The sequence below is a fragment of the Lynx canadensis genome, chromosome B2, assembly GCF_007474595.2.
Source record: "Lynx canadensis isolate LIC74 chromosome B2, mLynCan4.pri.v2, whole genome shotgun sequence".
Taxonomy (NCBI): domain Eukaryota; kingdom Metazoa; phylum Chordata; class Mammalia; order Carnivora; family Felidae; genus Lynx; species Lynx canadensis.
The window spans coordinates 75,962,089-75,974,488 of NC_044307.1; the positions used below are offsets into that span (position 1 = coordinate 75,962,089).

The 12,400-nt window shown below is 38.2% G+C and overlaps 1 protein-coding gene across 4 annotated transcripts in view; it reads left to right on the forward strand.

The window, feature by feature from the left end:
* Positions 1-12,400, forward strand: part of LOC115514156 (cytochrome b5 reductase 4) — a 93,284-nt gene that overhangs the window by 73,852 nt on the left and 7,032 nt on the right. For 2 of the 4 annotated variants that reach the window (XM_030315919.2, XM_030315918.1), the window contains 2 exons: positions 2,627-2,777; positions 3,084-3,170. The exons of 1 other annotated variant lie outside the window; for it this stretch is intronic. In XM_030315919.2, the coding sequence (XP_030171779.1) occupies positions 2,627-2,777; positions 3,084-3,170 (238 nt within the window). Of the gene's footprint in view, positions 1-2,626; positions 2,778-3,083; positions 3,171-4,542; positions 4,690-12,400 lie in introns of those variants that run through there. One more of the 4 variants, XM_030315920.1, reaches the window with a different exon arrangement.

Here is a 12,400-nt window from a genome sequence, read left to right on the forward strand (position 1 = left end):
TATTTATAGCATCACAGTTCATTTTTGACACCATCGGGAGGCTTGAGTTATCTTTGAATCTTCCCATTTTCTCCCTCCCGATCGAGTCAGCCACTAAGGTCCAGTGAATCTACCTCCCAGTGGCTTTTTAATCTTTTCTTTTCCTTCCCTTCTGCCACCTTCTCGGATCAAGCTTTCATCATCCCTCATGACCTCTAACTGCTCTCTCTCAGTCGCCTCTAATGGAGTCCTTCTGTTTCTGTTTATCTGCATTTCCAAGCTGCCCTGAGGAGAAATTTAATCATGTTTCTCTGCAGCTTTGAGACATCTGACGGGTGTCCATTACTTAACGGTTAAGTCCTCTGCATGGCCTATAAAGACTTTCATGATCTCTCCAGCTGCATCTCTCATGTAACTACTTGTATAAATACAAAGTACTTATGCTACTCAGAGTTCCACAAGCTTGTCACCCTCATTCATAGGTACATGCAGTTGCCTCACGTAGGACACCCATCAGCCCTTCCTCTACCTGTCAGGTACCTTTTTTTTTTTTTTTAAAGACCCAAACAAAATATCACTTCTTTTATGAAGCCGCCCTTCTCGTGAACCCCTCAGTAACTAACACTTTGTTCATAGTTCTCAGATAAGAATAAATAATGTTCCTTCTTTACAAAACTTTGCGTTTGAGGGTAAAGATTGTCTTCCTTATCTTTATAGTTCCTATACCTCAGCATGGCAATTGGCACATAATAGGCTCTCAATAAGTGTACTTTGAAAGAATTAATAAAAAGACTATGATGAAATCTATTGTGATTTCAAGACCCCTGTTCCTGTTTCTATTCCTTTTTCTGTACCTTCAACTTTTCACTGCCTTTTGTTTGACAGTAAAAGTGCCCTTCCTGTTTTTAACATAGCATTAGCAGTAACATCGAGGTGCCAGTGAGATAGGTCATTAAAATTTGGAAATAAAGAAAATTTATTGCTTTCTGGAAGTTAAGCCAGTCTCTACATAATGGATATGATTAGTCCTCTTTGGTTACAAAGATCAAAATATTGAATATGAATCAGAACCTAAAGAATCTTGGAATCCCTGCAAATCTAGTGAAGGTGACTATCATCTTGTGGTAGCCTGACATGTGATTATAGATAGCATGTGGAAACTGAACCAGTGTTATTATAACCTTTTAATAGAGATCATGTGAACAGAGCAGGGTGGAGATTTAGCCTAGAGCATGAAAGGGAAAGCCCAAAGAATAAGATGAGTGTTTTTTCAGTTTCATCCAGGGGAGCTAGACATGGCCCCAATACCTGTATCCCTTGGAGGGACACACTGGCATGATAGTGATAACTCATGAAAGCCTCATCATGGCTTAAATGAGCTATGCTATAAAATTATCCACGTCTTTGTTTCAACTCCATGTTCACCAAGCAACTCTTATATGATTATTTTGGCCTTCCAAGTGTTCTGATACTGAGAATGAGATGCCCTGGAAGGGGTGTGTGATGTTCAGGTCACTAGGTACAGATAGCCTTTTGTAAATGAATTGCTGTTCTGGCCGGTATACTTTTAACATCTTGTGAACTTGATTAAAATCCAGTATCTTGCCTGAGTCTAGTTTTATGACGTTGAAGGACTGGACTGTTGACAGAAGTTATCAAGTTAATGTCATTCTGTGAGCATCTTTAGTAAACAACCAGCTGACTTTTTCCTGAAGATGTTCTGATCTTATGGTCCTTTTGAACTATAACGGGGAGCTTCTGTTACCTTCCAATACTTAATTCATCAGTTACTGCAAGATCCTTACTATCCCGCTGTGGACAAGAAGGAAAAATTATGAACATCCAAGCATTTAAAGAAATAAAGCAAATTATTTGAAATTGTTTTTAAAACATGTTTAACTTTTCTATTTTTAAAATTACATTGAAAATTTCTGAAATGTCTTAAAGGCAGTTCTCTTATATGAGTGGTACAGAGTGGTTATATAAAAATGCACTACAGAAAATGTTTTGCTCAAATATTTTTATTCTAGATTGAGAAGTAGCATGCTCTAAGTACAGTTTCTGATCTTGCTTTGTTTTTATAGGTGTTCAATTCAGAACAGCTGTTGTTTTAATAGGTTTTTCAAAGATTTCATGAAGGTGAAGTTAGCACATTTACTAACGTAAGATTTTAGAATACTTTTCTATTTCCATTTTCTCTCCTACTAGTTTTATTGCTATGGCTAAGAATCCATATGTAAGCAGTGAGTATATATTCTCCACCTTGTACTGTGTAAGACAGGTATACATAGACACTGCTTTTGAGGTGCTTATAATTTAGCTTAGCAATCAGTCCTTTACTGAGAATTTGTACTTAAGTGCTTGTCAGTGGTTTGTAAATTAGAGATTCTAGATGGTTTGGGAAAATAATGTTGGGAAATGAGTGTCATAAAACCTCATTATTAATTTGGTTATAAGGATATAATCCAGACATATTTGGGGGCTTAATGAGTATTCCCCAAACTCCTTACATACCTTAAAGACTAAGATGTAGTCTGAAAGTTATGAATTCATCCTGTTACTCCTCAGTGTTCTAAATTTAGCTAGGCTAACATCAGTTTCCCTGATTTTTTTTTTCTTCTGATTTAGTTTATATTTCATTGTTTAGGAGATTTTGTTTCCGTAAGCAATCCTGAGGGCAGTTTTAAAATATCCCAGTTCCAAGAATTAGAAGATCTCTTTTTATTGGCAGCTGGAACAGGCTTCACACCAATGGTTAAAATACTGAATTATGCTTTGACTAACATACCCAGTCTCAGGTATGTAACTTTATCTTTAATTACTATCCTTTATGAGGCTATTAGATTAGTGTAAGGTATTCTAAATTAATTACTCAGTGGACCTTAATAGACGTATTCTCATTTCCTCATTTATCATTTCCTTACCCTACGTCTTCTAGTCCTAGCTGTTTTACTAACTTGATTCTTTTATTTTTGATACTTTGGGTTACCTAATTGGCACTAAAAAACATTCATGCCAGTTTACGTTTAGACTTTTCCATTCGTGCATATTTTAAATGTAACTGAAATAGTTCTTTTTGAGTTGTTGTTGTTTTTTCTTTTAAGGAAAGTGAAGCTGATGTTCTTCAATAAAACAGAGGATGATATAATTTGGAGAAGCCAGTTGGAGAAATTAGCATTTAAAGATAAAAGGTATTAAACCGGTGTTAGCTCTGCACTTAAATATTCAAAAATGTATAGTCAGTCTAGGCCTTATCTCCTTTGATTGGAGTGTTTAATTAGCCAGGAAGCCCTGTCAAAGAAAAAATAAACTAATCAATAATTCCCTCACTGCAAGTAATGTTAATATCCCTCCCCCAAAGAAATACTGTTCGGTAAGATTAATACGATATCATATATGTATTGATAAAATATATACTGGGCGTTATGTTTTAACGTGTTACTTATTCTGAGTTGAGTTTCACTGAAAATGATCTAGTATAGCCAATTTGATGATTCAAGATTTTCTTGCTATAGTGCGTGCAAATCAAATAAATGTGATAAGATGGATCAAGCAAAAATAAATATATTTCCTTACTACAAGATTTCTTAGAGCCTTTGTGACTTTAGAGGGGGGCTTCCTTATGCATGTTCAGTTAAGATTTTCTTCATTTTTGTTTGTCTACATTAAGTCATTAATAGCTGTTAATACTGGTGGTGCTCAGTACGCACCTTGGGGAATGCTGGCATAGGCAATAGAAAAAAGTTCGAGCCAGGCTGAACTCTGATAGAATGAGAAAGCATGGGAATCTGTTTCATTGAAGAAAGCCCTAGCACAGTCAGCTGAAATTAGATAGTTGAAATGGGCATATGCCCTGTCTCCCCTAAAGAGAGTTAAAAGCAGCAGGAAATTCTGAAGGTATTGTTTGGAAGAGTGAATTGGAGGAGCTGTCATACTTTGTAAAGCATATCTGTAGTCATCCAAAGCTATGTTTAAGAAATTCAGGACTTCATAAGGACTTCACACAAAATATCTGAAGTAAATGTGTTTAAGACTGTACAGGACAGATAAAATTCAAGGCTTTTCGAAAGTTCGAGTTAAAGATGTCAACAACTCAGCTGTTCTGGGACTCTGTTTCTTGTGACTACTTTCCGAACGTCCTCGGTGTGGGAATGAATGGCCACCTTTCGTTTTTCTTCCCTCCTGTCTTCCATCCTCTTCCCCTCTCTCTCTTCATAAATAACGTTCACAAATTAAAGATGACCTGACTCACTTATCCTTGAAGTATTGAGTCTTCTTACATACTTAAACCATAAACCTAAAAGTATTTGTATTTAGGTAGCCGTACGACAGTTTAGAGCATGATTTAAAGAAATACAAATTCCTAGGTTTTGAAGCGTCTTTTTCACACTTTTGAAAGTGGAAAGTTAGAAGCGGCATGTACCACAAAGCCTAAAGCCTAAATTCTGGTTTTCATTCTACCCTTCACCAGCTTGGACCTTACTCAAAAATTACTTAGCTCTGTGGGCCTGTCTCTTTATCTTCCAAATGAAATAATGGCATCTTTCCTACTTACTTTGTAAGGCTAATGTGATGATTGGAGAAGATTGTGTAACTGCTTTGGAAACTGATGGCCTACCTCAGATACTTGAATTGTGGCTTAGAAGAACTCTACGTACATGCGTTTCATTTCTGCATTAACTGAGCTCCTGTTTTCCTGATCAAACATTTTTTTTTTTCAACGTTTATTTATTTTTGGGACAGAGAGAGACAGAGCATGAACGGGGGAGGGGCAGAGAGAGAGGGAGACACAGAATCGGAAACAGGCTCCAGGCTCTGAGCCATCAGCCCAGAGCCTGACGCGGGGCTCGAACTCACGGACCGCGAGATCGTGACCTGGCTGAAGTCGGACGCTTAACCGACTGCGCCACCCAGGCGCCCCCCTGATCAAACATTTAAAAGAATTTAAACAGCATTGCTAAGCTTTTTAACTGTAGGGTTGTTTTAAAAAAAATGTTTCCGACAACGTTTTGACAAAGTTATTTTTGAACATAGTTCCCTTGTACGAGAGGATCCATTTGCTATTATTTTCATGAACAGACATTGTACTTTTAGACTTTCAGTAGGAGCTAAACTTGATTTAAGAAGTACTTGGTAAAAAGAAATGTGTTGACACCCTCTGAACATAAAGTGTGTTTTCTTTTGTTTCATTCTGTTTTGTTTTGGTCTACATAATTTGGGTTGGTGGATTGCATAGGCTGGAATATTGAGGGTGAGGAAAGGCCCCTTTTTTTTCCTATCTGGATGCCTGGCTCTAACAGCATTCACCAGGTGAGTGGACTCTCCAGCTTGCTGAGAGAAGTGATGGCGCTCTGACTTCTGGCCTACCTTTATCCTCCCTCTTCTCCTTCTGTTTCTCTTCTTGCCCTCCCCTCATGCTCCTGGGTGCTCGCTCTCTCTACTCACTAACCTCCTCCTTATTCTTGGAGACATAATTGTCCTTGCTTGAGGCACTCTGTTGGCACGGACTTCTAGTGTTGTATGATTGCCGCTCCCTGGAGACTCGTGTCATGCCCTCACTGGAAAACAAAAAGGCCATGCTTGTATGGAATGTTTACCAGGAATGTTACCATATTCTGAGGCTTTATGAGAAACCCAGCCTTAAAGGCTTATTGATGGGTTTTTAGCACTATTGTTGAGTCCCATACAAAAAAGGAAAGTAAAAACTCAGATTTAATATAAGGTTATTTTAATTAGTCACATCTGTATTTTAGTTAGTATTTAAGGGCATCTTTTATGTATTAAACCATCCTTTCCCACATCTTGACTTTCCTGTATCACTCCTAATTTTAGTAATAAAGTTTCTGATGACAAAATGTGACACCTGAACATATTAAAATAATTATTGGGTTGTAAATATCTTTTTAAAAATCCTTCTAAATTTTGTAGTTAAAGCAAGTGAAATACCTTACTCTGTAGGATTAGGTCTCAGCCTTCCACTCAGTCCTTGTGGAATAAGAAGGGACAGATAGGATGGATATTGAGGCTAAGATATGATCTAATACTCTGATTTTCAGCGAGCATGTTATGCTTGTCCTCCAAGTTTATCTAGATAATATTAACAGATGAAATTCTTAGAAAAATCACTGCATAATGGGAGCTTACTAACCTTGTGACCTTGGGCAAGTTATTTGATCTGACTGAGCCTCAGTTTTTCCGCTTGTAGAAATAAGGATATCAATTACCTACATCATAGAATTATTTGGCTACAGGGGTCAGTGAGACAGTTTGTGTAGGTGCCTAGCCCATAATTAGCGTATTTGTAACATTGATTCATTCATTAAATAAATGTGAGCTCTGCTATGTGCCTCTCTACACAGGGGCACAACAGTGAACAAGATACTATGTTGGCTTATTTTCTCATACAATCCAGGGAATGTATCTCTTCATTTACCCACATTGCTAAACTTAATAGAATTGCAAAACACAGGTACACTGTAAGTACTTTTATGGGATGTTTCTATTTCAGTCAAGTTTCCATGTCATTAAATATAAAATTTGAACAGAAAACAGCTTACTTGAATTTTATCCAAATATGTCCAGTAGTTAGGACTCCATTCACAACATTTCAAATCTAGCAAAATCTCACACATTTATTTTTCTTAAGAAATTTGAGAGGAAACAGAAGGCAAAAATGTGTGGTAGTAGCTATAGTTAATTACTATGTAGACTGGGATCCAAATTAAATTTTGTTTATCTCTCTCTTGACCTCTGAACAGTGTTATGCATGAGGTCCCGTCCCTGTAGAATGCCCTAGCTCTGTGAGTTCTCACCTTTTGCAAAATGATTTTTGAGGGGCGGGATAGCTTGACATTGAGATTGACCTCTGGACAACATTTTGTAATATATAAAATTTTTTTTAATGTTTATTTTTGAGAGAGACAGAGACAGAATGTGAGTGGGTTGGGGCAGAGAGAGAGGGAGGCACAGAATCTGAAGCAGGCTCCAGGCTCTGAGACGTCAGCACAGAGCCTGACGCAGTGCTCAAACTCATGAACCGCAAGGTCATGACCTGAGCCGAAGTCGGACGCTCAACCGACTGAGCTACCCAGGCACCCCTGTAATATATAAATTTAATAGGTATTTTCCCTTCCGTTTCAAAACAGTCATTTTTGGAGAAAACCTTCTTTTAATAAAGCTATCTCCTTGTCTCGCTCTCTGACACACACATGTGTGCACTTATACACACTCATCTTTTTATTTTGTTTTTTAAATAATGTAGTCTTAGGGCTCCTGAGTAGTTCAGTCAGTTAAGCAAATGACTTCAGCTCAGATCATGATTTCGCAGTTCATGCGTTCAAGCTCCATGTTGGGCTCTGTGCTGATAACTCAGAGCCTAGAGCCTGCTTCAGATTCTGTGTTTCTGTCTCTCTCTGCCCCTCCCCTGCTTGACATTCTCTCTCTCTCTCTCTCTCTCTCTGTCAAAAATAAATTAAAAAACATTAGAAAAAAAATTTTAAATAATGTAGACATACTGATTAAACTTTTTATAACTACATTTTCTACTTAGTATATTATGCACATTCTGTGTGTCGAATATTTTAATGTTTATTTTTGAGACAGAGAGAGACAGAGCATGAAAGGGGGAGAGTCAGAGAGAGGGAGACAGAATCAGAAGCAGGCTCCAGGCTCCGAGCTGTCAGCACGGAGCCCGACGTGGGGCTCAAACTCACGGACCGTGAGATCATGACCTGAGCCGAAGTTGGACGCCCAACCGACTGAGCCACCCAGGCGCCCCTGTGTGTCAAATAGTTTAAACCAGTTTTTGTCTGCCACCTCAATCTGCCTCTCCACCCTGTTCCAATGACTTTAGGGGACATTTATGTCTGAAAACATTTTTTATCATCACAACGGAGGGCATCTAGTTGGTAGAGTCCAGGAATGCTGCAACATACTACATACACACAACAATCTCCCACAACAAAGAAATAACCAGCCCCAAATTCCAGTAGTGCCAGTTGGGAAAACTGATTTTTAATAGCTGCACTATATGCAGTCATGTAACCATACCATGACTTATTTAACCAATCCCCTGCTGTTTGGCATAGTGATTACAAGCTGCTCTGTACCTCCATATGCAGGATAAAAATTCATCAGAAGAATCATCAGGTCACAGAATACCAAGGCTATTGATACATTTTGACAAATAGCCTCGAGAAAGGTAAATTACCAAGCACAGAATATTGTACTCCCCACACTTGATATGTTAGTGTCATTATTTTTCCTTTAGAAAGGATGAGGTTAATGTTTAGGGCATAAGGCAAGGCGAAAGAGAAAGGGATTCCAAGCAGCACAAGGACAGGGGATTGTGTACCCCGTTATGGGCACCGGTGGACCAGGCACATCACTTCAGTCACTTGTGTGCTCACTCTTTGCAAAATGTGCTTAATGTTGGGGAAAGATACAGAATGAGTAAGAATCCCCAAGTGGTGGTGAAGTTCTCAAGTTCGGCAGTAAGTGTAAAGTCTTGAGAGAAATGAGTCATATGTTCTAGAAGTCTAGGAGGAGGAGTGATTCTGTTTTTGTGAGGGTGGGGATGTCAAAGCTTCATAGAGGAAGGTCTGGGCTTTGGGGAGCAATTAGCATTTCTGTGAACAGGAAAAGAAATTTGTATAATAGGATTTTTTATAAGCAAAAAACCAAGAGGGCCAGTATGTTGAGTCCAATTATGTTGAACTGTGTGTGGAAAGGAAAACAATGTGAAATAACTTTGTAAAAATAAAACCATTAATTATATCCTTATTGGAAGGAATCTTAGTGGTGATCACTTCTAATCCTCTTATTTTACAGTCAACGAAACAGGGTAGTTAAAATCTGGCCATGGAAGACCTTAAGCGTAATTCCTGTATTACACTTAGTACATGGGAAGTTCCGGCAACCTGGGAAACACATCTCCCTTTATTACTGACAGGGTCTGTAGATAATGACTATGTTTCTGTACCCTGGTGTCAGCATTAAGACTAGCGATGTTTCAGTCTAATTGAGATAGCAGATGCCGATGATCTCAGAGGCACAAGTACATTGGAAATGTGCCCGAACCCCTTTCTTTTTCTCCAGCCTGTGATGTGCTCAAATATGTGGGCCCCTAATATGGACCCATAAGGGACTTTCTTCCTCCCAGATGTTCCTCAAATGGTGTGTTTCTTGGAATGTGTTTTTTTAAACGTCCATGTGTTCCCCTGACCAAAGGGCTCTGTGATTAAATAAGTCTGAGACAGAATGTGTACTATATTACCTTCTTGAAGATTTGTTGCGAAGTTAGCATATTCAAGGTTTTGAGAAATTCTGAAGAAATCTATTTAACTTTTCCTAACCCAGTAGTCCCATACTCATTTGAGAGGTTAGCCTTCTCTCATGGATTACCACTCACATCTGGAAGAACACTAGTGTTTCATCAGATTCATTTTGAAAAATGTCTCTGTAATATGTATATTTTATCAAATTTTAACCCCTACCTGTTTATTTTGTGAATTATTACCCTGTGAGCAAATAACTAGTTTTCCTGTTGTTTCTAGTATTTTTCTCTTTTTTATTGGTTTTTATTTTGATTCCAGTATGGTTAACATACAGTGTTTTGTTAGTTTCAGGTATACAATATAGTGATTCAGGAATTCTGTACGTTACTCAGTGCTCGTTGTGATGGGTGGGCTCTTAATCCTCTTCACCTGTTTCACCCATCTTCCCACCCACCTCCCCTCTGGTAACCACCAGTTTGTTCTCTATAGTTAAGAGTGGCTTCTCGGTTTCTCTCTCTCTTTTTGTATGTTTGTTTTGTTTCTTAAGTTCCACATATGAGTGAAATCATGTGGTATTGTTCATCCATCAAAAAATGAAATCTTGCCATTTGCAATAACATGGATGGAGCTAGAGAGTTTAATGCTAAGCAAAGTAAGTCAGTCAGAGAAAGACAAATACCCTATGATCTAGTATTTTTCTTTATCTAGAGAAATCAGGAAAAGCTGGGTCTCCAAATACCCTGAAATACCCTTCTCTAGGCAGTGACTAATCACAGAAGCTTTCTGAGCAGAAAGTTGTAAGATGGGTTCTGGGTTTTTAGAAGAACTAATATAGCCATGATGTGTCAGATAGATTAGGGCTAAGGATATTAGAGCAGTATTTTAGTCGAGAGATATAAAGGCCTATTGCAGAGTTGTGGCAGTAAAAATAGGAAGGCAGGAGATATGTGTAAGAAATGTGAAGGAGGTACATTTTGGAAGCTGATTGGCCGGAGGGGGAGGGAATCAGTTGTTGATGACTGCAGGCTCTGCAGTCATTTTAGATTGAATGCATACATTTGTATTTCAAGACTTTTCATCTTGGATCATTATCAGTCTACTTTAAAATAATTATTTTCAACATGAATAGATACTTCTCTAAAGAAGACATCCAGATGGCCAACAGGCATGTGAAAAGGTGCTCAACATCGTGCTCCTTATCAGGGAAATACAAATCAAAACCACACTCAGATATCACCTCACGCCAGTCAGAGTGGCCAAAATGAACAAATCAGGAGACTATAGATGCTGGAGAGGATGTGGAGAAACGGGAACCTTCTGGCACTGTTGGTGGGAATGCAAATTGGTGCAGCCACTCTGGAAAACAGTGTGGAGGTTCCTCAAAAAATTAAAAATAGACCTACCCTATGACCCAGCAATAGCACTGCTAGGAATTTATCCAAGGGATACAGGAGTACTGATGCATAGGGACACTTGTACCCCAATGTTTATAGCAGCACTCTCAACAAGAGCCAAATTATGGATAGAGCCTAAATGTCCATCAACTGATGAATGGATAAAGAAATTGTGGTTTATATACACAATGGAGTACTACGTGGCAATGAGAAAGAATGAAATATGGCCCTTTGTAGCAACATGGATGGAACTGGAGGGTGTTATGCTAAGTGAAATAAGCCATACAGAGAAAGACAGCTACCATATGGTTTCACTCTTATGTGGATCCTGAGAAACTTAACAAAAACCCATGGGGGAGGGGAAGGAAAAAAAAAAGAGGTTGGAGTGGAAGAGAGCCAAAGCATAAGAGACTCTTAAAAACTGAGAACAAACTGAGGGTTGATGGGGAGTGGGAGGGAGGGGAGGGTGGGTGCTGGGTATTGAGGAGGGCACCTTTTGGGATGAGCACTGGGTGTTGTATGGAAACCAATTTGACAATAAACTTCATATATTGAAAAAAAAATAGTAATTATTTTCACCAGCTTGTTTACTTCCATTGACATTTAGACCACATTTATTTACCAGAAGCAGGTCTACTTTCTCTCGCCCACTTGCTCTCTTTTTATGTTGCTTTGTTTGCACTTAATAGATTATCTAAATTTATTTTCAGGTAACCTTCTCAAGAGTTCTAGTCCTTTCCTGCATGTTGAGATCACAGGGCAGAAAAGAGTTTCAGAACATTTACTCTTATGCCTCACGGCTATAATTGTTGCATACAGCAAATTGGCCCTTATTCATAATAACCCAGAAGAGAGGATTCCATAGTAATCACCTGTATCTTAATATGATAAAAAGGAATGCTTCTTTAAAATATTCTTGAATCTTAATTTGGTATTGCTCCTATCCCACTTTAAGCTCTTCTAATCCTGTAGCGGCTAAGCAGGAGAGCATCCTCTTCACAATATCCCTAAAAATTATATCCATGTGGCTGTGTGCTTTTTCCATTAAGCGCCCAAAAATTATGACCGAGGGACCGCTGTGTGAATAAATACGAAATGCATGGGAAGGCTACACCCTTTATGTAAGGATCTCAGTTATTTATCACCCTTTAGTAGATGCCTGCAGAAGGTATGCCAATGACTAGGCTTTTTTTTTTTTTCTTTTAAATATCTCAGTAAAGGAAAATTAGGTGAGAGGGACACCAGTATTAATTTATAGATCTTAGCAGTTTTATTCCAGTGACCAACTTGTTGGAAATAGAGCCAGAAGAGACAAGTTTTTATTTTTAATTTAACCAGGTAATTGCAATCTTTTATCCAGTTGTCTGTGTATAATTGGAAATGTCTTAACATAATGGTTCTGCAGTTGCTTTTGGGTCTCCTTTGATGATCTGCTGAAAGGCTATGGATCTTCCCAGAAAAATGCACTTATGAATTCACGTACATTTTTTAATGTGATTTCATAGATGCCAGCATATGACTTTGTTCTTCCAGACACATTTTTGGTTTGTTTGTTTGTTTGTTTGTTTGTTTTTTATCCAATATGGCTTCTTTGTAAATAAGTTTCTTTATTCCTTCAAGTATTTTTGCACACTTACCTCAAGCCAAACCCAGAGCAGTGTACAAATAGTACATTCTGGAATTATCTAAAACTATTTTAAATTTTAAATGCCAGCAACGAAAAATAAGTTAGTGAAAGAAAGTATTTGGGGA